Source organism: Triturus cristatus, chromosome 1_2, assembly GCF_964204655.1.
Source record: "Triturus cristatus chromosome 1_2, aTriCri1.1, whole genome shotgun sequence".
Classification (NCBI taxonomy): Eukaryota; Metazoa; Chordata; class Amphibia; order Caudata; family Salamandridae; genus Triturus; species Triturus cristatus.
This window is the reverse complement of record NC_140580.1, coordinates 1,091,833,746-1,091,859,376: the sequence shown is the minus strand read 5'-3', so window position 1 is coordinate 1,091,859,376 and position 25,631 is coordinate 1,091,833,746. Positions and strand designations below refer to the sequence as shown.

At 51.0% G+C, this 25,631-nt stretch overlaps 1 protein-coding gene across 1 annotated transcript in view; it reads right to left on the bottom strand.

The window, feature by feature from the left end:
- Positions 1-25,631, bottom strand: part of CNTRL (centriolin) — a 1,084,252-nt gene that overhangs the window by 680,928 nt on the left and 377,693 nt on the right. The window contains exon 15 of the mRNA XM_085613596.1: positions 25,137-25,271. Coding sequence (XP_085469722.1) covers positions 25,137-25,271 — 135 coding nt within the window. The remainder of the gene's footprint in view (positions 1-25,136; positions 25,272-25,631) is intronic.

The window sequence follows — 25,631 nt, the reverse complement described above, 5'->3', positions numbered from 1 at the left end:
CTCCAGATGATTGATGTGGAGTAACGTTTGTTGCGGCGTCCATGTGCCCTGCACTGTGAGGTGTAGTAGATGAGCTCCCCAGCCGGAGAGCGATGTGTCTGTTGTCAGGATTATTTGTGGAACCGGGTCCAGGAACGGTCGACCTCTGGAAAGATTTGTGGTGTTCCACCACTGCAGAGAGCGATGGGTGCGACCGTCTACCAACACCAGATCTGTAAGTTGCCCCTGGGCCTGGTTCCATTGGCGTGCTAAGCACTCTTGGAGTGGACGCATCTGGAGTCTTGCATGAGGCACTATGAAAATGCAAGAGGCCATCATCCCTATCAGTTGCATAAACACTCTTGCTGGGAGGGAGTGTTGAAGTATGAATTTTTGACGCAAAGCCTGAATGCTTGCAATCCTGGCCGGATTGGGGTAGGCTATGGCTTTTGAGGTGTCTATGGTGGCACCGAGGTATTGCTTTATGTGGGATGGTGTTAGCTGGGACTTTTGGGGGTTCACCGTGAAGCCTAGCTGGTGAAGTAGTTGGATTGTAGTGGTGGTGGTGTACACATTGGTTGTAGGACGCGGCTTTTATCAGCCAGTCGTCCAGATATGGGAAGACGTGAATGTGCTGTCTTCTGAGATGTGCCGCCACTACCGCTAGGCACTTGGTGAATACCCGTGTTGCTGTTGTGACCCCGAATGGGAGCACCTTGAACTGGTAGTGTTGCCCGTCCACTACGAATCTGAGGTACTTTCTGTGGGCATGGTGTACCGGAATGTGAAAGTATGCGTCTTTCAAGTCCAGAGTGGTGAGAAAGTCGTTCTGGGAGAGGAGCGGAAGTACCTGCTGAAGTGTTACCATGTGAAAATGGTCCGAATGTATGTATGTGTTTAGAGGCCGGAGATCTAAGATAGGTCTTAGAGTCTCGTCTCTTTTTGGTATCAGAAAATATAGGGAGTAGACCCCTACATTTTGCTGATCGGGGGGAACCTGTTCTATTGTGTGTTTTTGTAGGAGGGAGATTACCTCCTGTTTTAGTAACGTGGAATGTTCTTGTGAAATTGGGCTTTGCCTGGGTGGAATGTTGGGGGGGGGTAGATGTAAGTTCTAGGCAGTACCCTGAACAAATAATTTGGGTCACCCATCTGTCTGATGTGATGGACTCCCAGACATGAAGGAAATTTTGTAGTCTGCACCCGACCGGAGTGGGATGGTCTGGAGGGAGCAGGGGAAAGTCATTGGGTAGGCGGTGTGGCAGAGCGGGCGGTATTTGTTTTGCCTCTGCCTTTATTGTTATTGCCTCTATAGCCGCCTCTTTGATAGCCCCTTGTAAAGGTGGATTGAGGAGGGGATTTGTAGGACGTGGACGCGCTATCTGAGGAGTAGCCTCTGCCCGTGCCCCGAAAGGAAGAGCGGCGAAAGGAGCGCCTAGGAGGGTGTGACTGTAGGGCTCCCATAGATTTCGCCGTATCTGTGTCTTTCTTCATCTTCTCGAGGGCGTCATCTACCTTTGGACCGAATAAATGTTCCTGGTCAAATGGATGGTTTAATATGGAGGCTTGTACCTCAGGTTTAAAGCCTGAAACTCTCAGCCAAGCGTACGGACGGAGGACACTAGTGTTAATGGCCCTGGAGGCTGTGTCTGCTGCGTTTAAGGCACAGCGTATAGAGGTGTTAGTTATGGTCTTACCCTCTTGAATGAATTCATTGGCCCTATTTTTGTATTTTTCTGGGAGATGGTGCATGATGGTTTCTAGTTCATCATAATGCGCCCTGTCGTATCTGGCCAATAGCGCTTGAGTGTTGGCGATACGCCATATATTGGCTGCCTGTGACGCAGTGCGTTTTCCTGACGCGTCCAGAAGCTTTGACTATTTGTCAGGCGGTGGTGCTTCGCCTGACGCCTGGGAATTTGATCTTTTCCTTGCAGTGGATACCACTAGGGAATCCAATGGCGCTGGCCCTTTGAGGTAGGCAGGATCTGTGGGGGCAGCTTTATACTTTTTCTCTATGCGTGGGTTTAGGACCCTAGCCCTGACTTGGTCTTTAAAAACCTCTGGCGCATGTTTTATTACCCCTTTGAGCATAGGTAGTATAGGAGTAGACCTATGTGCAGTATCAAAGGTGTCTAGGAGGAAATCTTCCTCTACTGGGTCAGTGTGTAGTTCTACCCCGTGATAATGTGCCGCCCTCTGAAGTAGGTGGTGAAAATCTAATGAGTCTTCTGGTGGAGATGGCCTGGATGGATAAAGGTCATCTTGTGGGACATCTGGAATGTCTGGATTATTATAATCATCCCATGGGTCTGGGGATCCTGTAGGGGTAGGGTCTTGTGGCACATCTGCTGGGTCGTAGTATAGGTCCCCTTGATCATCATGGTCTGGAGACGGGGTCGGAGAGTGATGAGGCAGGGGTGGAGAAGGTGGAGGGGGCGGAGGTGGAGAGGGTGGAGGAGGTGGGGAAGGCACTCTGAAAGGGGAGGTAGCACAGTCCTTCCTCTTTGGAGGTGGAGGTGGAGCTGGTTTGTCCAAATGTCTCTTTTTAGAAGACAGTGCCAAATGTCCAGTTTTTGGATCCTTGGTAAGTGTCTTTTGCAAAGGATACGGTGTAGATAGTTCTTGCGACACTGGTTGTTTGGTCGGCGCCGAAGTTTTCGGGGCCGATGGCTATTTAGGATTGTCTGTGCCGTGCTTTTTTGGAACCTCCGATTTTTTGGTCGGTGCCGAGACAGGCTTCGGCACGGGAGTGTCGGTGCCGAGGGCCTTATGATCTTTGGTGGGCACCGAGAGGCTGTGTTTCGACACTGTGGGCTTTGGTGCGGTGCTCGGTGTCGAGGTAGAGGCCGATCTCTTCTTCGGTGCTGAAGGGTGTTTTTCAGCACCGCTGGCAGGGTGGCTCGAGCCCGAGCCGCCGGAAGGCTTATTAGGCTTCTTCACCGGGCCCGAAGGTGGGGTGTTCAAAGCAGTGTCTTTGGTCTTGCCTAGGCCCGGAGGCGAAGGCATGACCGAAGCCTTTTTGGGTGTCGGCGCGGGTGTGGGAGGGGGTATTTTACTCACGACCCTCTGCGCCGGGGTGATGTCCTCCACATCCGAGTCGTCGGCTTCGGAAGCACTGACTAGGTCCTCTTCGGTGTGCTGCTGTTCCGGAGCTTCGACGTCGTCCCCGAAGATGTCGACTGGAACGGAAGTCGAGGAGTGCACCATTTTTCGTCTGGCCCTTCGATCTCGAATAGTCTTTTTGGATCTAAAAGACTTGCAGGCGGGACAGTCTCGAGCCTCGTGTTCAGGGGAGAGGCAGAGGTTGCACACCTTATGAAGATCGGTGTGGGGGAATTTGGACCCACATCGAGGGCACTTCTTAAATGGAGTTCTGTCCATCAGCCGGGACCGGAGCCTGGATAGGCCCGAAGGCCGCTGTCGATGACTGGAATCGAAGGTGTGTCGAAGAAGAAGGTAATTGAGGAGATCAGGATCTGAACAATACCGCGAAGAGCGAGGATTCCGCTTCGATCGTCGAACTGGAATGTTCGGAACTGGAGCGCGAAGTATTACATCCGAGCCCGATGGCGGAAAAAAACAATCTGAGGATGGAGCCGAAGCCCATGCGCAATACGAACCAAGGGAGGAGTCACCGACCTCGTGGCTTCCAAAGACTTTCCAAGACGAAAAACAAACTGCAAACATCCGGGCCCAACACCAGATGGCGATCTATGCAAAAGTGTGTAATCTGCAGCTCATATGCCTCGAACACACTTCTCCAGCCCAGTGCCTGTGACAATCGGAAGTCTCTGGATCTTCATTATACAAAGGGGCTGTGCAATATGCCTCTTGGTCATAAATAAAAACTTCCAACTAAGTTTGTCGGTGCATATGGAATCTGCGCTTAAATCACCATTTAGATTTTCTCTTATTGGACTACCTGATTCAGAGGTCACGAGTCCCAAGATGGATTAATAAGCTTTGCACTTCTTTGGTATCCTAAGGTAGAGGGAATATGTTCTTGTTTGGAGGAACATGCTCCACTGCACTTTGCAGAGGCTACTGTGTTACCTTCATTAGAAAACGGTCTTCATGAGAGGTGGTATGGGAAAGGAATTGAATTGGCTTGAGCGGTAGAGATTAAAGGAACACAGAGGTAGTATCCATTCATCGCTGATGAGTAGTAATCAGGGCGAAACCGGTCCTATATTACGTCTGTTACAGTTGAGAATATTTTAAGTATTACTCACTCTGTAGACAACTGTTTGTGGCATGTATTGTTGTAGAATCACATGCTGCGTATACTCCTGCCATCTAGTGTAGGACTCGGCTCTGCACAACTTGTTATTGTTTGAAGAAAGTCGTTTAGATTACGAGATATAGTGACTCCTCCCTGGTGCAGTATTGCGCATGAACATCGGCTGTGTAGTTTGATTGTTTTCCCGATCAGCGGGTGTAGGATAGAGAGTAAAGTGAAGCATAAGGATGTTTATGTAATAGCAAGACAAAATAATAAACGGAACTCAGGTATCTGAAGCATCCCTGGGTTTCCTGGGCGGGAGATGGTGCATGGTAACCAACAGCGCTACATACCACGAACAGATGTCTACATGGTAAGTAACATATTCCATTTGTGGCATGTGTAGCTGTAGATATACACGCTGTGCATAGACTAGAAAGACTAGAAAGCAGTTTCTCCTGTAAGGTTGTGTAGCCGGAGGACTTTGCGAAACACTGGAAAAGTGTACATAAAACAAGTAGTCCCAACTGAGACTGCTGTGTTGCTACCAAATACAAGCGAATAGACGTGTAAGCTATTCCTGAACGTGCACGTTAGGAAGGCAAAGTCCTGTACTTGTGGTTTTAGGGGGCTGATCTGTTTCGGAAGACAGTACGAATCTCTTCCACTTTGCTGTATAACAGGTCCAAGTGCTGGGGTGATAGGCTTCCCTGAGGATATCCATGTACTCAGGGGGTAAATTAAGGTACCCAAACTCTAGGATTTCTGGAGTCAAATTGCTAGGTCGAGTTGCTTTGGATTGGGATGCCTTGAAGTTCCCTAATGTTGCGTGAGAAAGTCCGGTTTGTTGGGCAGCTTCTGATGCAGACCTAGGCAGAACTCGAGGAGGGTAGTAAACCAGGGTTGTCTGGCCCATGTGGGAGCAACTAGAAATCATGTGAGGGAGGTTTGCTGTAGGTTCCTAACCATATATGGAAGTAGGGGGAGAGGCGGAAAAGCGTAGGCAAATATCCCCGACCAATTCATCCATAGTGCATTTCCCTTGGACTGTGGGTGTGGGAATCTGGAGGCAAAGCTTGGACATTTCGCATGCCCAGAGATTGCAAACAGGTCTATGTTGGGAAACTCCCACATTTGGAAGTCTGGGAGTAGGGCTAGAGGGTGGAGTTCCCACTCGTGGATTTGTGGCTTCATCCTGTCGAGTAGGTCTGCAAAGTCGTTGTCCACTCTTGGTAGATGTTCTGCTAAAAGGTGGACTTTGTGGTGTATCGCCCATCGTCAAATGCTCTGTGCTAACAAGGACAGTTGGGGGTGAGTGTGTGTTTTGATTAGGACTGTTGTGTGATGAATGTGTCAGAAAACCGCCTTGAGTGCTAGATAAATTACTAACAACTCCAGGTAGTTTATGTCCGATATCTATTGCAGGGGAGTCCATAGACCTTGAACATTGATGTTTTGTAGGTGTGCTCCCCATTCCATGAGGGATGCATCAGTGGTATTGGTCATGTGCGGAATACGGTCTCGAAAAGGCCTGCCCCGTTGCAAATTGTTGGCGTTCCATCACTTTATAGGCAAATATCCCTGACCAATTCATCCATAGTGCATTTCCCTTGGACTGTGGGTGTGGGAATCTGGAGGCAAAGCTTGGACATTTTGCGTGCCCAGAGATTGCAAACAGGTCTATGTTGGGAAACCCCCACATTTGGAAGTCTGGGAGTAGGGCTTGAGGGTGGAGTTCCCACTCATGGATTTGTGGCTTCATCCTGCTGAGCAGGTCTGCAAAGTCGTTGTCCACTCTTGGTAGGTGCTCTGTTAAAAGGTGGACTTTGTTGTGTATTGCCCATCATCAAATGTTCTGTGCTAACGTGGACAGTTGGGGGGTGAGTGTGTGCCCCCATGTTTCTGAAAGTAGTATATTGCAATCATGTTGTCTGTTTTGATTAGGACTGTTGTGTGATGAATGTGTCAGAAAAACGCCTTGAGTGCTACTTAAATTACTAACAACTCCAGGCAGTTTATGTCCGATATCTATTGTAGGGGGGTCCATAGACCTTGAACATTGATGTTTTGTAGGTGTGCTCCCCATCCCATGAGGGATGCATCAGTAGTATTGGTCATGTGCGGAATACGGTCTTGAAAAGGCCTGCTCTGTTGTAAATTGTTGGCGTTCCATCACTTTAGAGAGTGATATCCACCCAGAGACCCTTCGCTTGTGACCATTGCATCGTTAAGTATTCTTGGAGTGGATGCATGTAAAGCCTGACGTGCAATACAATGGTGATGCAAGATGCCATCTTCCCTAATAAGCGCATGACTGTGCGAACTTTTATTTTACTATTTGGCTGAAAAAGTGGCAGCAGAGACTAAAAAGCTTGAATTCGAGCAGGACTGAGATAGACTATCCCTGCCACTGAGTTTAGGATTGGCCCTAGAAAGGGTGGAATTTCTAATGGCTGTAGGTGGGATTTTCCCAGGTTTGTGGTAACGCCCAGATTGTGGAATAGCTCTAGCGTTCTCTGTGTGTTAGCAGGACACTGTTGTTTGCTTGAGCTCTTTATCAGCCAATCGTCTAGGTAAAGGAAGACTTGGATGCTGTTCCTTAGTAAGTAAACTGCAAACACAGTCAAACATTTTGTGAAGATCCTAGGTGCAGTAGTAACCCCAAAGGGTAGAACTTTGAATTGATAATGATGGCCCCATTTCCACAAACCTGAGGTAACAGCAATGTGCTGAGTGGATTGGTATATGTGTAGGAAGCTGTCTTTTTATGCTGTGATGCCAAAGTAAGAGCACCTTATGCAAAAAGCCAATGCGACCCTTATTTGGTTAACAGGGCTGGCTTTAATAATCCCAAGTGCTCTATTTGTGGAAGTGTGATCGAGCAGCTTAGGCTTATCAAAGAGGAGTGTTAAGCAATTGTTGTATACACAGTCAACAACTGGTTCACAAGCTGTGAGAAAGTGCCCTCTTTTTGCATGGTTGCCCCCACATTTTGCTGATGTGCTTTGCCTGAGTGTACCCTGGGCTCCTGCTAATCAGGTACCCAAGGCCTATGTTCTTTCCCTAAAACTGCATTGAAGCCTAAACCCAATTGGCATCTCTGGCCACAGGTCAGCCCGGTAAATGGTACCAGAGGTACCCAGGGCACTGTGACCAGAGAAGGCCTCTAAGGGCTGCAGCATGTATTGTGCCACCCTTAGAGGTCCTGGACCCTTTTACACACACACACACACACACACACACACACACACACACACACACACACACACACACACACCCCGCCCCTGTAATGTTTCTTACAGATATATCGTTACCGAAGGTAAGTAACTTGTGCATCTGAAAGAAACACGTAGTGATAGATTCCTTACCTTAGAATATATACCCCAGCAATACCAACCCCGTTGGTGGGTCTGCGAACCAAGATCACACCAGAAAGACCTGGAGAACAGAATGGCCAAAGAAGTGTCTCTCCAGACTTGGCTGTCGAGGCAGTAATGCTTGGTAAACGTGTGCCGCGAGGTCCACGTAGCTGCCTGACAGATGTCATGCAAGGGAACTCCGCGTCCCAAAGCAGTAGTGGCTGCCGTCGCCCTGATAGAATGGGCGCGCAGCTCCACCGGAGGCTCCTTTTTAGCCAAAGAATAACAAGCCTTTATGCACACAACGACCCACCGAGAGATGGTCCGCTTGTGCACGGCCCGATCTTTCTTGGCGCCCACGTAACCAACAAAGTGCTGGTCATCCACCTGGAACTGTTGCGTGCGGTTCAGGTAGAATGTGAGTGCACGTTTTGGGTCCAGACGGTGGAGCCTCTCTTACTCTTTTGAAGGATGCGGAAGCGGAAAGAAGGTGGGCAAAGTGATGGTCTGATCGATATGAAAGGCAGTGACAACCTTGAGCAGAAAAGATGGACGAGTTTTTAGAACCACTTTGTCCAGATGGACAGAGAGAAAAGGAGGTTTATAAGAAACAGCCTGGAGCTCACTCACTCTTCTGGCATAAGTGATGGCCACCAGGAAAGCTGTCTTTAAAGTGAGAAGACGAAGAGGACAGTTAAGAAGTGGCTCAAAGGGAGCACACATCAGATATGTCAGAACCAGGTTCAAGTCCGACTGAGGCATTATGAATGGAACAGGAGGGAAAAGATGAGTAATGCCTTTCAAGAATCTATTTACAACAGGGGACTTGAAAAGGGAAGGCTGATCTGGAAGCTGTGAAAAGGCTGAAATGGCCGAGAGATGGCCCTTGATAGTGCCCAGAGCAAAGCGCTGCTGGGCCAAAGAAAGGAGGAATAGAAGGACCCCTGAAAGAGGGGCAGAAAGGGGATCCACAGCATTTGCTGTGCACCATGCCACAAACGTATTCCACCTGCAGGTGTATACCGTCTTAGTGGAGGGATGCCTGGCTGCCAAGATTACCTCACAAACTTCGGGGTCAGGTCAAAAGACGTCAACTGCTGCCGCTCAATCTCCATGCAAGGAGGTGGAGGCTGGACAGATTTGGGTGGAGGACCGTCTCCTGTTGCTGCGACAGAAGATCCTCCAGAAAAAGCAGTCAGATCGGGGGGTCGATAGCCATGCTGAGTAGCTCGGGATACCATACTCTTCGAGCCCAGTCCCGAGCCACAAGAATGACTTGGGCCCGGTCGCGCTTGATCTTCTTCAGCACTCTGGGTAGAAGGGGTATAGACGGAAAGGTATATAGTAGACCGCAACTCCACTCGCAACGAAAAGCATCGCTTAGCGAGTGTCGCCTTGGAAATTCCAACGCGCAGAACTGATGACATTGCGCGTTCTCTTAGGTGGTGAATAGATCTAACCAAGGCTCTCCCCACTGCTGAAAGAGACCTTGCGCCACATCCGAGTTCAGACGCCATTCGTGATCCATCATGCACCGGCGGCTGAGTTTGTCCGCCCTGGCGTTCAGAGAACCTGCCAGGTGTTGAACCACCAGGGAAATGTCCTGATGTACCAGCCATGTCTAGAAGCGCAGAGCCTCCTGACATAGGGTCCACGACATCATCCCGCCCGGTTTGTTGCAGTACCACATGGCGGTGGTGTTGTCTGTGAACACCTGCATTATTCTCCCCTTGACAGAGGGAAGGAATGCCTTCAGTGCAAGTCAGATCGCCCGAAGCTCCAGAAGGTTGATATGGAGCCGGGACTCCGCCGGAGACCAGAGTCCTCTGATCTCTGCCTCTCCCATGTGGCCACCCCATCCCAGAAGGGACGCGTCTGTCACAACCGTGTGTTCCGGTTGAGGAAGGGAGACCGATCTGCCATTGACCCAATCGCGATTCGTGAGCCACCACTGCAATTGTTGTGCAGTTCCCTCCGAGATCTGGACATGATCGGACAGGTTGCCCTGATGCTGTGCCCACCGGAGCTTCAGGTCCCACTGCAGAGCCCGCATATGCCATCTGGCATGATCTACTAACAAGATGCAGGAGGCCATCAGGCCCAGTAGCCGGAGGGGAATCCTGACCGAAACCCGGGATAGAGCCTGCAAGATCGGAATTATAGTCTGAATATCCCGGACTCGCTGTTATGGAGGATAAACTTGAAACTGCGCCGAGTCCAGAACCGCTCCGATGAAGAGGAGCTTCTGAGAGGGAATCAGGTGCGACTTCGGCACGTTGATGGAGAACCCCAGCAAATGCAGGAGGTCGGCTGTAGTCTGAAGGTGGGAGACGACTGCCTGGGGCGAGCCCACCTTCAACAATCAGTCGTCGAGATAGGGGAAGACTAGAACCCCTGATCTGCGCAGATGAGCTGCAACCACCGCCATCACTTGCGTGAACACCCGAGGGGCGCTGGTAAGGCCAAAGGGGAGCACGGTGAACTGAAAGTGCTCGTGGCCTACCGTGAACCACAGGTAATGCCGGTGGGCCGGCAGGACGGGGATATGAAAGTAAGCGTCCTGCAAGTCCAATGCTACCATCCAGTCTTGCGGGTCTAGGGCAAACAAGACCTGAGCAAGTGTGGGCATCTTGAACTTCTCCTTCAGGAGGAAGCGATTGACGTTCCGATGGTCTAAGATAGGACGCAGGCCCTTGTCCTTCTTGGGGACCAGAAAGTAGTGGAAATAACAACCACAACCTACTTCTGGCCCAGGAACGCGCTCGATGGCCCCCTTGGCCAAGAGGGCCGTGACTTCCTGTTCAAGAAGCGCAAGATGGTCCCCCGACATGCAGTGGTACTGAGGTGGCATGGCTGGAGGGGAAGTCTCGAAGGGGAGGGAGTAGCCCCTTCGGACAATTTGCAGCACCCACTTGTCCGATGTGATGTTGCACCAGTGGGGGAGATTATGGCGAATCCTGCCGCCCACTGGCGTTTGATGGGCCTGAAAGGTCAGACTAGGAAAGCTTTGCAGTGGATGTTGCGGGGGTGGAGGTGGACTGACCCGCCCGCTGGCCCCAAGAACCGCCTCGACAGTTCCCGTGCCCGCGATGAGGATGTTGCTGCGCAGGCCTGTGACTCTGGAACGAACGTGTTGGGGCACCCCTTCCGTGGCCACGAAAGGAGCGAAAAGCGGAAGGCAGAGGAGGGCGAGCGGTCGACAGGCCCAAGGACTTGGCCATAGCCCGTGAGTCCTTAAAGCGCTCCAACGCACTATCCACTTTATTGCCAAAAAGGTGAATGCCATCAAAGGGCATGTCCATCAAAGTGTTCTGGACATCCCCTGGAAAGCCAGTTGTTATCAGCCAGGCGTGACACCGAAGCGCCATGGTCGTGGAAATCGCCCTGCCCAGCGAGTCGGCGGTATCAAGCCCACAACTAATAGTGAACTTTGCTGCTTCTCTCCCAGCTGCTAAAGCTTGGGAGAGTACTGTCCGTGCCTCCTTCGGACAGTTGGGCAGCACTTGCGCAACTGTATCCCACAGAGAGTGGGAATAACGGCCCAAGAGGCATGTGGTGTTCACCGACCGCAGCCCTAAGCTGGCAGATGAAAACAGCTTCTTGCCAAGCTGCTCAAGCTTCTTGGATTCCCCATCTGGGGAAGGGAACGCGCTCTGGGAAGAAGAGGTTTGGACAACCAAGCTCTCTGGAGTGGGGTGTTGGGAGAGAAAGAGGCGAGTTGCCCTGAGCCGGGCGATGGTGTCGGGCCACGTTCCTGTCCACAGAAGCCCCTGTGTTGGGCCTGGACCAAGTGCCCAAAAGAACGACAGAAAGTGTGTCATTAAAAGGCAGCAAGGGCTGCGTAGAGGTTGCCACCGGCTGAAGCACTTCTGTCAGGTTATACCGGACGGCCAATGTAGGGAGTTCGAGGTGGAGGGCCTCGGCTGCCCTACGCAACACCACTGCGCAACTGGCTCCCTCCTCCGTAGCCACGGTAGGCGGAGACAGCATGCCAAGGTCAGGTGAGGTGTCAAGACCACTGGCATCCCCCAAATCCTCTGCTCAGTCCGGATCATAATCACACTGTTGTGGGAGAGGGTCCTCAGACTCCTCCCAGTCCTCCCCTTCCTCCAAAGTCTGTGAAACAGGCTGAAAATAAGGAGGACGGACATAGGGGTATAAAGGCCATATCGGCGTCGGAATCGGCATCGAGCGACGCCGATCCGGCACCGTGTCCGGTTCAGGGCTGAAACTGGGGTCGACGTCAGCGGTGGCACCGGACGATGTCGGAGGCGGTGCCGGAGGAGGGTTCGACACCAGTGGAGGTGTTATGAGGTTAACCGGTGTCACCCGCGATCCGAGCCCGGATCAAGGGGGGTCCTGCGGGCCCGGGGCCGATGCCGACGGTGGCGCCCTAGCCAGCGGCAATGGAAGGGCAGGACCCCCAGTCGGGCCAGTGTGGCCCGTAGGCGCACCGGCTGGGCCAGACGGCCCAAAGAGTCGGGCCATGGCAGCAAGAAACTCTTGCACCTGAGCAGGCGCTGCCGACGGACCCGGAAAGGGCGGGTAGGCCGGCGGCAAAGTCGCAGGCTCTGCTACGGGGGTGGCACCACCCGCACCCTCAGCTGCGACGGGCGATGGGAAATAGAGGAGCGACTACGCTTCTTTGACTTCTTTTTGGAATGCTTCGACTTACCTGACCTCGAGTGCGAAGACTTAGAATCAGAGGAACGACGGCAACAGCTCCATGACCGGTCCCTCGCCCTCCCAAGGGACCGGGACCGGGACCTTGAGCGGCACGGAGCCGACTGCCGGACTTCCAGCAACTTTCGGGACCGATCCCGCAAAGTCTTCGGTGCCTTGGCCCGGCAGTCGGGGCACGACTTGGAGTCGTGGTCGCACCCCCAGGCAGTAGAGACACTCGCGGTGTGGGTCCGTCACCAACATCATGCGGTGACAGTCCCCACAGTTCTTAAAGCCAGGCATCCCTACAACACCAGGGGTCGATTGATTCGAAGGAAATGAAACAAAAGGCCTTGAAAAAACTCAAAAAGTGACTTGCTCTTCCCGGATCTGCGCTTGCTGGCACGGAAAAAGAAAGAACTGACGTCAGCACGCGTCTAAGTAGCTCCAGCGATGTCATCTCAGCGTCAACGACGCACGTGGAGCCGCAGGACAACGCCTACCGACGCGCAGGGGTCCTGCTTATGAAAACTTTGCGGATAAAGTCTGACGCCTAGGGGTAATTCTAAGGTAAGGAATCTATCACTATCTCTTTCTTTCAGATTCTAGTATTTAGGGGCACCCCTGAACCTTGCTTCCTCACACAAGAAGAAACTACAAGGAGAAGAAGAAGAGGGACCGAACAGCCGTGCAGCCGCTAACAAGAGGAAGACGCCCACTGACTTGGCCCCAGCCCTACTGGCCTGGCTCCACCTCGAACCTGCTCCTGCAAAATCCCAGTGTGTCCTGCAGCAAGCAACCTCGAAAACCCTGGAGGACCTGCCTGCCTTCAACCTTCAACCACGAATCCGCCCCACTCTGCACCCGCTGTCCACGGCCCAAGCTCAAGTGGGTAAACACCACGAGGAGGTCACCCTGGCGATCCTGACCAGAAATCCGGTGACCCCTGACCTGCCTCAAGCCTCCAGCCGACGCCTGCAGCCTAAATCCAGAAGGTCCCCCCAACCACGACCAGGAGGTGGTAAGAATATCCGACCACAAAAGGCACCCCTGCACCCGGCACCCCACGGCCTTGGGTACCTGAACCGACGGTGCCTAACCAAACCCAACTTCCCAACTTACCTCTTGAAGTGGTGGTCGTACCCAGAAGACCTTCGCTCCCAAGCCTGCAGTGCTTTTGCAAACTGGGGGTTCCCCATTGAAAACAACGTGCAACGTCAAAAGAGCACCCTGCACCCGGCCGCCCTAGTGCCGCTGAGGGTGCACCTTTGGTGCTACTTTGTTTCCACATTTGCCCTGAGCTAAAGTCTAGGAGCTTTGCTCCCAGAAACAAGTAGCCTGCTCTTCAGCAGCCACCAACCGGGGGGCCCATATACCACATTGGATTACAATGGGCCTCAGCACTCTGCACCCGGCTGCCCTAGTGCCGCTGAGGGTGTAACTATAGTACATCCTTGACCATGGGGGACCCCCGAGTCTACCCCTAGAACCTCAACTCTCACTACCAAATACTTACCTCAAAACCAATAACACTATTTTCCTCTGTAGGATAACATTGACTGTTTTTCTGTGAAAAGTTTCGAAGTGTGGAGTTTGAAATTCTTTAAAATTGCACTATTTAACAAAAACGATTTTACTTACCTGTTTACAGGAAATGTCCCAGAGTAGTATCCAGGTATACTACTCTGAGTAAGAAAAGTAATCCAAAAGTAACTTACCTGTAATCTTACTGAAAATCCCATTCAAAGTATATGTACTGTATTCTGAAAAGCATTGCATTATCAATAACACTACTGTAATCAAATCAAAGTACATTTACAATTGCAATCCAAACTGTATTGTAACTGTATATTTACTGCAAAATGCGGATCACTTACCTGTGCCAGGCTTGCTTGGTTCTAGAAAACAAAATAACTAAAAGAATATTTTTATGCAAACACAATTGGTATGAAGTTCAGTCTTTGAGTGTGTGAGTTCATTTGCTGACTGTGTGTACACAAATGCTTAACACTGTCCTCTGATACTGCATTACTGCTCGACCACACTACCACAAATAGAGAGTGAGGCGCTATCTAACTTTACCTCCGCCTAACTTTGGGGATCCACTGGACTCTGTGCACACTATACCTCACTTTGGCATAGTATATACAGAAGCAGCTTCCTACACAAGCTCAATAAAAAATCTGAGATCAATTTATAAGCATAATGTATATTTTTATAGGAATTTAGACACCAAGATTAGAGCAAAACTGTACTTGCAGTCGAAGTTCAGAGGTGCCCTTTGGAACTTAAGGTGCTAGGAGCCCAAGGTCTTAAGTGCGACCAGCAGTTTCCCTTTACCTGCCATGGTGTGTCCGGGTGCAGAGGTGCTTGTCGGAATGGTAGCATTGAGTGCTACATAGGTCCCTGTGTCTTATAACAAAGGCTGCAATGGGATCTTGGGGACAAGTCCGGCTGAACCCAAAGTTGGGCTCAGGTCGGAGGGACCAGTCAGAAGTTGTAAATTCAGGCGTGGGGCTTGGCTGGAGAAGTGCTTGGCTGGCTGGCCACTTGCATTGGAGGCTTCCACAGTTATTGGTATACCTGCAGGGAAGGGAAAAACAGGGCCACTCTGGTCGTGGGTCTCGTCAGTCCTGAGGTTCATTGACATGCAGGAAGGCTTCCAAGGCGGTGGTGCCCGAGCTGGATGAAGAACAAGCCTTGGCTGGAGCAAGATCCCCGGTACTCACTGTATTGGTGAAGGGGGGCTCCTGAAGGGTCTAGCGTCTCGAAAACCGGCAGAAAGACAGAGCTGACCTCCTCGAGCCACAAAGACCTCCTCCTGAAGTGTTGCTCCCTCAGTGGGCCTTAAGGCCAACAATATGGTGAACCGGTCACATGCTGTCGGGACCTGCAGATGCAGGGCGATGGCTCCTCCACTTCTAGGGAGATGCTAGAAGGTTGACGAAGTGCTGGATAGTCCTTCAGGTTTTGGGGAGGATGCACAGCTGTAGGATGAGTTGGGTCTTTGCAATTTTTAAGGAGCAAGCAGCATGGCAGGGTTTGGAGCCTCACGGTGTCGTCTATTCTTTGTCCTTCTTCAGTTCCCAGTTAGTCGAATCTGCTTGTCTGGTGTCGGGGGACCCGTAAGTGCTCAATTTAGGGGCATTTAGGGGAGTATATGGCAGTAGCCAATCGGCTACCTACAACTAGAGTGACGATAACCCATATATGATCCAGTCCTGTGGGGAGGGCATAACCCTGACTTAGAAGTCTTCATTTTCACCAAAAGCAAGATGGTAAAACCCTTCTCTGGCTGTTCAAATTAGGCAGCCCATCTTAGAGGTGTAACTAGCCTGTGAGTGAAACACGCCTTCTGAATCTTTAATTTCCCATCTGCTCTGGTGCCAAATGGGCCTCAGGGCAGAGGGGGGCTTTCCCCAGGTCTGGGGGATAGCCGGGTCGTTTATCAAAGGCAGCAGAGGCTTTGACGCATCTGGCCTTGATGTGCTAAAATGATAGCCATCCTGCTGGAGGAGGTGGGAACATCTTCTGCCGAGCAGGCATTGATCCTGACCTCAGAGTGCGTTCAGAAACGTTTATGTGGTGGCAGGCTGGAAGATACCAGTCAGCCAACTCACTAAGTGACTATTAGGGTAACAGGGGGCACCTCTAAGGTGCCCTCTGGGTGTATGTCTTCATAAATCTGGTACTGGCATCAGAACGGATTTATTAAGAAGAGGTGTTTGATACCAAACACCATTACTTTCAGTGGAACCGTCTTGTAGCTGGGTAACTCATAATGACCAGTGCCCATGACATGTTCTTAAATGGCTTTTTGAACATTTGCAATGACTAGCATTCAGTAGCGGCTGTTGCAAGTAAGTGTGGTTGGGGGAGGGGGAGAGGAGGCGACAGACGACAGAATAGGGAAAATTAAATAAATAAATGAATCCTATTCTGTAGTCTGTCGACATCCTCCCCGCACCGCCCCACCGCGCTTACCTGCACTGGCCACTGCAGCTAGCAATGGAACTAGGCATCACAGGGGCACATCTGCTCATACAGATGTGCCCTCACATGTACTATAATTCAACCTGCCTTAAACCTCTAAATGCCTGCTCTAGGGGTGACTTACATATAATACATGCAGTGTGTGTGGGCATTGCACACAGGGTATTTACAATGTCATGTTTTCAGAATTGCTTGCACTATTTCACGCATCGTGCAATGGCAGTCAGGCATGCAGTTTGTTTGAGGGTACCTTTGGTTGGCATAATACATGCTGCAGCCCTTAGGAACCCTCTTTAATACCAATGCCATGGGTACCAGGGGTATCATTTAGCAGGGTCTTACAAGAGGCTAAAGTCCATGCCAATTGGGGTAGAGTCAACATTTATATTGTTTGGGAACACATCACTGGCCTGGTCAGCAGGGACCCTGTGCACTTACAAACAAAAGCAACAGTAATAGTGGGCAAAACGTGAGGGTGACCATGCCTAAAATAGGCACTTTCCTACAATGTGGAAGTAGGCATCCTTTAAATCAAGGGTGATCATATTGCCTTGTCTTAGGAGCAGAATGCCATCTTGGAAAAATTTGGAAATGCTCCGATTTGATGTACTTGTTGAGAGGCGATAGGTCTAGGATGGGCCTGAGGAAATACAGCGAGTACACCCCTTGTTTCTGTGGTGGCGTAGCACTGGCTCCTTTTGTAATAGAGCCTTTACGTCCTCTTCAAAAGGTGCAGATGTTGATGGGCGAGGGAGTATGGTTGTGGTGGCATGCTTGGAAGTGTTGCAGTAAGTTCTACGATCTACCAATGTTCCACATTAACTAGGAACCCTGGTTGGAAGTGATATTGCGCCATTGTGGTAGGAACCCCTGTAGTCTTCCCCCAACAGGTGTTGTGTGGTCGGGAGGGAGGTAGGTAAAGGGAGTCACTGTTTAGTAGGAGCTGCAGACTTAGCCGCTCCTCCCCTACACTGCCTCTGTTGTTATTCCCTCTGTATGACCCTCTAAAGTACCCGCTAGTAGGTGGGGTGTTCTGTTGCTGTCTTTGATGAGACGAATGAGCCTCCGGGGAAGTGGTGCTGCGACAAAAACAGGTTTGAGGAGTTGGAGATTGTAAAGCTGCCATTGCCTTCACAGTGTCTGTATATTGTTTGGTTTTCTCCAGCATCTGGTCAACTTGAGGGCAAAAAAAGACTTTCCCCATCTAACAGTAAGTTGATCACATGCTGTTGAACTTTTTGCTTAATTCCAGAGATTCGAAGCCAGGCATGCCTCCAAATAAGGATACTTGATGCAACCCCTCTTTTGGCAGTGTCTGCTGCATCGAGGGCACACCTAGTGAATGTATTAGAGATGGTTTGGCCTTCTAAAACTATTCCTGGCGATCTCCGTTTGTATTGGTCTGGTAGTTGCTGTATAAACTTTCCCATCTCATCCCAGAAAGCACAATCATACCATGACAAGAGCCCAACGGAATTGGCAATTCACCAATGGGTTGCAGATTGTGCTGCACTCTTTTCCCTGCTGCATCTTATTTTTTGCTTTCCTTATCTGGAGGCAGGGCAACCTCATTACCTTGGCCATTAGCTCTTTTACATGCAGCATGGACCACAAGCAAATATGGGTGGAGCTGACCAGTGATTTATAGTGGGTCAGAATGCAAAGGCTTGAATTTTTTATCCACACTTTGTGTAACCACTCTGGCCTTCTGGCCTCTGGTTCATTGAACTTCCTGAGTTGTCTCAATCATGCCTTTAAGCTTTGGTAGAAACTGCATGGCTCTTTGTGAATGTGAAAGGGTTTCTACCATGAAGTCGTCATCTTCATGAACAGAATGAAGTTCTACTTAGTGGGAATGAGCTGCCCTTTCAATAACCTCATGGTACGAGGTGGTGTCATCAGATAACAGAAGGCTTTGCTGGGTACAAGTCTGAATCGTTGGGTCCCAGAGGTAACACTGCATAGTCCTCACATGGATCATCATGTGGATCCTGGGAATAGAGCTCATCATCAAAATCAAATAGTATGAGTGATAAACGCCCTGTGCTGATGGGTGCTGTTGTGGAGGTGGTGGAGGAGAAGGAGGAGGAGGAGGAGGTGGCGGCGGCGGCGGTGGAGAGGGTAGAAAAGGAGGTGTGGGTGGAAGCGGTGGGTAAACAGCTGATTGTGGTATGGGGCTTGTACCCCTGTTATGTCTTTTTTTCTGCTTAGGTGGTGGCGGGGTCTCCATTGTTATTTGTTTCTCAAAGGTGACTTGACTCTTTCGAGGAAGATTCTGCTGGACCCTAAGTGGAGGCTTGCTGATAATTTGTCCATATGAGGATGAAACCTCAGGTGCCGCTGCCAAAAGTCGAGCTCCTCCCGCTGTACTTCGGAGCATGCTGTAGAGGAACGACTGTGTTGCGCAGGCTGTCTGGAGTGTGGAATTATTTTCGACCCTGATGAGTGTTTCGGCTCCGAAGTCTATTTCTATGTCAGAGCCTGTTTTGACTCCAATGCGGGTTTCAGAGTCTAGCTTAGTTAGCCTGGAGCCCAAAGCGGTTTTCGGTGCAGCTGAACAAGCATAAGAGGAAAGAAACAGCAGCTAAAGCATCTACAAGATCGGAAGTGGTTCCGCATCCACACCTGTCACGCTCCAGAGGGACGATACACAGTCAGCACCAGACTTGCTGCTCCTTCTACAATTGTATTGAAGAATGGTCCTGGAGTAGTGGGGGAAATTACACTGGGAAGTGGAGCAGGATCTCTTTTCTTCAGAAGTCACTGCCTCAGCTAAAGGAGTGTTCCCTTGTATTCAGCTGATGTCTGTTGTGCAAGAGTTAACCCTTCAAAACACTCTTTGCAAACAGCGTTTGTGTACAAAGGTGGGCGCAACACATGTCTCTATGTCATAGACTAGTCCAGGCACTGCATATGGCACCTATACAGGTCTGTCACAAACATCTGCTTTTCAAATTCTTTATAAGTCTTGGGGGTATTAGTTGAGAAAGCATTTTGGAAATTTAAAAAATATATATCAGAGGCTAAGCGTTATATACATGGCATCTGTAGTAGAGAAATAAAGGAAATGAGGAATCAAGCATGAACTACTCTGTCGCGAAGGAAGAGTCTTGACTCACCGTCAGCAGGGTACAGCAGGAACGATGCGTTGCTAAGAGGCCCTCTCCCCACAGGGGTGACACCCCTGCGTGCTCATAAAACACCGCATGTATGTCACCCTTCTAGGGGGAAGGGTAAAAAGGGAGAAAAGAACCAAAACGAAATAATCTACTGCTGGCAGGCTCAGGCACGGGAGGTCCTTGCTAGATACTCATTCTCTGGTAAGGTCCACCCCAAGAAGCCCTGCAGGTGGGACAGAAGCACACAACACATCAGACGCGCGCTCTGCTCCTAACCCCCCCTTCTCTAACTCCCCTCCCCGCTTAGACACTTACTTTGGCCAGTCCTTGCTTTTCCCTTAGGTCTGCAGGTTGAAGAAACACACGTCTTAGTACAGTACTAAATGGTAGGAATGTTAATAGTACTTATCTGCAGTGAGGGAATACGGGATCTTCCTTGGTTACCTCACCAGGAAGTCTTCATGAATCTCGGCATGCCCATCTACCGGCGTCTCCCGGGTGTCCTTGGGGAGTCGGCTCGGTAGGGAAGCACGTCCCCGAGAGGGTAGGGAGGAAGGGAACAGAGAGCCGCGCTTTCGCGGTCAGTTGGGGGGTGTGCGGTCGTCACCGCGATGCAAAGGGGGAGTAGCAGTTTGTAATCCGGTAGTGAAAAACCATAGAACCGGGTAACGCGTAGAGCGCGTCACCACCAGGTAGGCGAGTGTGTACCACGCACCCGCCCTTCACTCCGGGAATGGGAGCAGCGCTCACCACAGTGGGGCTCGAGGGTTTTCAGTTCCTTGTCGCGCTCTGGAAGGGCGGCAGTGGTGAACACGGGCTAAATGCCCGCGAAGAATCCGGGAAGTGGAGAGGTCCGTTCCGATGCCGAACTTCTCGCTCCGTAGCAACGAGGCCAGTCAAAGGGATCTCCGTCTGAGACCCGGAAGTACTCAAAGTGACAAGCCCCGCGTTACCGGTAGGCGGAGCTTATAAAGGCCCCGCGCGACTCACCCGAGGAGTCTGGGAAGTGTAGTTCTAGTCGGGCTCAAACCTACGCTGCGCCTCAGCTATCTCCTCCGTCCCTGCACCCTGACATACTCCATGTGTATTAATGGAAGCAAACCTTCCATTGCCAAGGCTGTAATGCCCCCTGATGGTTGTGCAAATATTTCAAGATCCAATCTATGCCTGGGAGGGATTACACAAGACATAACTCTACAGGAAAAGGTTATTTACTTTAAACCTCAACTAGAATCACCTCTGCTGTGGTCAAAATGTTCTACAACTAGTATTATCCATCCATTTCTGCAGGTTAGTTAGTATTCCTACAGTAATGCTGTAGATAGATGTGTTTAGTCACATCACTATGACAAAAGCCTTGGATAAGCCATACAGAAGGCCCTATCCTGTTGAATCTGTAACTGGCAAAATATAACTGTCTCCATCCATAATGGGGACTAGACTAAAGTTAATGTTTAGCCAATACCTGGCCAAACCAAGATGCCTAATGACATAGCCTGAATAGCGTGATAGGAGTTTTTTGGAACGTTGGTAGCCTTATTTCTGATCCAAGGTATTCTGTAGAGTATTTAACATTTGAGACCCCCTCAACCAATCAATCAATCAGGGAATTGTAAGCGTGCTACTCACCCGTGAGGGTCTCAAGGCCCTGAGAGGGAGGGAGGGGGGTATGCCGCTCTGTTCAGCTGAAGAGCCAGACCTTGAGGGTCTTCCTGAAGGTGTTAAGTGAGGGGCGCATCTGATGTCTACCGGTTGCTCGTTCCACGTCTTGGCTGCGATGTGAGAGAACGATCTTCCGTCTGATCTGGCTCTCTGTAGATCCGCGGGGTCTCAGCCAGTGCAAGGTTGGATGATCGCAGGTTTCTTTGGGCACGTGGAAGTTTATTCTGTCGTTGAGGTATTTGGGTCCATTGTTGTGCAGGCATTTGCAGGCGTGAGTGAGGATTTTGAAGGTGACTCAGCGGGGAGCAAGTGGAGTCGCGCAGGTGTTGGCTGATGTGTTCGTGCCGGGGGATGCCGAGGACGAGTCTGGCTGCGGTGTTCTGTATTGTTTGCAGTTTGCAGAGTAGGGACTTGTTGATGCCGGCGTAGAGTGCGTTGCCATAGTCAAGTTTGCTGGTGATGAGTGCGTGAGTGACTGTTTTCCTCGATTCGGGGGGATCCATTTGAAGGTCTTTCGTAGGATGCGGAGGGTGTTGAAACAGCTGGAGGTGACGGTGTTGACCTGTCGGTTCATGGTGAGTGATGAGTCGAGTACGATGCCGAGGTTCTTGGCGTGGTCTGAGGGGGTAGGTGGGCTTCCGAGGGTGGTGGGCCACCAGGTGTTGTTCCATGCGGAAGGGGTGGTTCCAAGGACGAGGACTTCTGTTTTCTTGGCGTTGAGTTTTAGGCAGCTGTTGGTATCCAGACTGCCACTTCTTGCATTCCTCTCTGGAAGTTGAGGTTTGCGGTGGTGGGGTCTATGGTGAGGGAGAGAATGGGTGCCGTCGGTGTAGGATACGATGTTGAGGCCGTGTTGTTGGACGATGTCCGCGAGGGGGGCCATGTAGATGTTGAAGACAGTCGGGCTCAGAGATGACCCCAGTGGGACTCCGCAGGTGACGTCGGTGGGGGCGGAGAGGAAGAGAGATAGTCTGATCCTTTGGCTTCTTCCAGTAAGGAACGAGCAGATCTAGTCTAGGGCAGTTCCTAGTATGCCGGCTTCACGTAGTCTGGTTATAAGTGTGCGGTGGAAGACGGTGTTGAAGGCTGCAGATAGGTCGAGGAGGATGAGGGCCGCGGAGTGGCCCTGGTCAAGGAGGGTGCGGATGTCATCTGTGGCGGCGAGTTGGGCGGTCTCGGTGCTGCGGTTGGCTCGGAATCCGGATTGGGACGGGTCAAGGACGGCGTGCTTTTCGATGAATCGTGTCAGTTCCATGTTGACTGCTTTCTCTGCCACTTTGGCTGCGAAGGGGAGAAGCGAGATGGGCCGGTAGTTTTTGAGGTTGGTGGGGTTGGCGTGGGTTTCTTGAGCAGGGGCCTGACTTCCAGTCGTCTGGGAATGCGCCTGTTTGGAAGGTAGTGTTGACAGTGTGTTGCAGTTGGGGTGCGATGGCGTCTGCGGCTCTGTGGTAGATGTGTGGGGGGCAGGGGTCAGTGGGGTCCCTGAGTGGATGCCTTTCATGGCAGCGGTGGTGTCCATGATCGTGATTGGTGTCCAGTTGGAGATGGTGGGCTGGCTGGTGTCTTAGGGGAGGCGGGGGGTGGCTAAGGTGTATTGTGGGTGGTCGGTGAAGTTGTCGTAGAGTGTTCTGATCTTGAGGTGGAAGTAGGTTCCGAGCTTGACGCAGAGGTCTTGGGATGGGTGAAGTCTGCGACTTCGCTGCGTGGGTTGGTGAATTCCTGGATAACGCTGAAGAGTCCCTTGGAGTTGGTGGAGATTGTGTTGTGGATGAAGTTCCTTTTTGTTGTTCTGATTTGGTTGTGGTAGTCCGTCATGGCATTCTTGTAGGTGGAGTAGCTGTTGAATGTCTTGGTGTTCCGCCAGTTCTTTTTCAGGCGTCTGCAAGTACGCCTGGCTTCTTGGAGGTTGGTGGTTGGTGGTGAACCAGGTGGCTTTTCTGGGGCGTAGTTTGCCGGGGTTGCGTAGCAGTTGAGTTCATCTGCGCAGCTGGAGCTCCATGTGTGGAGTTCTCTGGCTGCGGTGTTTGCGTCGGATGCCCAGGCGTGGTTGTCTCGGGAGAGAGTGGAGTTCAGTTGCTCGTCGGTGACCTTGCTCCAGTTCCTTGGTGGAGGGAGTTGGGCTAGTTTAGGTGCTTTGGGTTTATCGACGGTGAAGTGGACGCAGTGGTGGTCAGTCCAGGGTGGTTGCGTTGTGTGGCTGAAGTGGGCGCTGTTTCCTGCAGCGAAGATGGGGTAGAGGATGTGCCCTGCCCTGTGTGTTGGTGTGTTGACGAGTTGGTTGAGTCCGATGTTGGCGAGGTTGTCACGAAGGATGGTGGAGTTGTGGTCGCTGGGGTTGTCGAGGTCGAAGTTGAGGTCTCCGATGAGTATGCAGTTTGTTGATGCGATGGCGTGGGTTGCGATGAAGTCGGTGGAGGCAAAGGGTGACCGGGGGGTCTGTAGATGAGTGTTCCACGGAGTGTGGTCTTAGGGCTGGTCTTGATCTGGAAATGCAGGTGTGCAGTGAAAGGGAGGGTCTCGCTAGAGGTGGTGAGGCGGAGGGTGTTTTTGTGGACTATGGAGAGGTCTCCTCCTGGGTGATTGGGGCGGTCCTTCCTCTGGTTCTTGTAGCTATCCGGGAGAGCGGTGTTGATGTCGGGGGCGGAGGTAGTGTTGGTCCAGGTCTCTGTGAAGAAGGCAACATCGGGCGAGAGAGAGTCAAGTAGGTTCCAGATGTCCATGACGTGTTTGTGTATGGAGCGCACATTGAGGAGGATGCAGTTGAGGGTGTCGTCGGTGTTGGTGCTGGTGGTGTTGGGGGCCAGAGTGGTGGTGAAGGTCCGGCGGCAGCGGAGGCAGGAGAACTGGCCGTGGGTAGTATTCGGTGAGGCCTGTTGGCAGTCTGTGTGTCTTCCAGGGTTGAGTGCGAGGAGTGTGGTGGGGTCGTAGCGATGGAGGGCAGTAAATCCAGGGTTCCTGGCGCTGGTCGGGCGCAGATGGGCTTGCCTTTGGCGTGCCTAACGCGTGCAAGCTGTGCGGCCTCGCAGCAGCCACCATTAAGTAGGGAAGGGAGGAGGGACTCGCAGATGGGAGGCGAGAGCGGGGATTCGGCAGGGGGGAGGGGCCGCCGGGGGCAGCAGCGGCGGGAAGGGAAAAAGGCAGAGAAAACGGGAAAGAGAGAAAAGAAAACAGAAAGAGATAAACGGCACAGTGAGAAATCTTAAACAGTATAAGCAGTACAGAATATAAGGCACAGTGGAAAACAGCAGAATAAGCATAGAAACAGATTGAGCAAAACAACAACGCAATGCAGGCCTCCAACCCTGACGGGGCAGAGCGTGGCACAGAGGTCAGGCGGCAATTGCTAGCGGAGCTGCCAGTGAAGAGAGCTGGTCGCTGACCAGGAGGTCCGTGGTCTTGCTTGTGATCCCTGGTTGCAACCGCCATTAAGTAGGGAAGGGCGGAGGGACTCGCAGCATGGATGCAGGAGCAGGGATTCGGCTAGGGGGGAGGGGCCGCGGGGGCAGCAGCGGTGGGAAGGGAAAAAGGCAGAGAAAGCGAAAAGAAAACAGAAAGAGATAAGTGGCACCGTGAGAAATCTTAAAACAGTATAAGCAGTACAGAATATACAGCACAGTGGGAAACGGCAGAATAAGTGAAGAAACAGATTGAGCAAAACAACAGCGCAATGAGGGCCTCAAACCCTGACGGGGCAGAGAGTGGCACAGAGGTCAGGCGGCACTTGCTAGCGGAGCTGCCGGGGGAGAGAGAGCAGGTCGCTGACCTGTAGGTCACCCAAACATCCAAGCCATTGCAGTAGCTTGGTATAGCTTTGGGGCTTTCAGGACACCTGTTGTAAGTAGGCCACCTGCAGCGATGTAATATTTCCATTATGTTAGGAGGAGTTAGTCTGTTAGTGAAGGAAAAAATGTACATAAAGGAAAACGAAAACCGGTTCAGAATTACGCCTCACGGTGGAAACAAGGTTTCAATAACTAGATTTTTTTTTTTTTATTATAGTTTTTGTGAATTGCTTTTAGACGGACAAGGTGTATCCACTAAGGGAGTAGGTATGTATCTGGGTTGGCCTCCTCCCTGAAAGGTTAGCTGTACATTACTAAATAGGAACAAACAAACAAACACACATGCTTTTATCACCTGCAGCTGTTGGAGCTGTGCCAGCATTTCCCTGTTCTCCATATCTTTCTCTTCAGAGGCTTGTGCTTTGCTGATGGCATTCTCCAGAGCCTGCCTTTCTTTCCCAAGTTCGGATTGAAGGGCTGACTGTTCCATCTATTTAAACAAAATAAATTGAATAGTTCATGAACAGATGTGATATGCTAACATAAGCATAAATCAATTATAAGGCTTTCTGGTCTACAGGGGGAGCTCCGAGATGAATTTAGCAATACAAATCAATTTTCCAAATTCAAAGACCTACTGCTGAAGGCCAACTTTCCTGACAATGTACAGTTTCAGTAGCATACATTTGTAATATTTTTCATACCCAGATACTGACAAAATATATGGAGGAAGGTGAATAACTGTCGTTCATGAACAAATAAAAGACTGCCCTGTGATGCGTTGTGGGGAGTAGGTGCAAAGGATTTTAACAATGTGACTGTTTTGTGAGCTTCAACAGGTCATATCCTT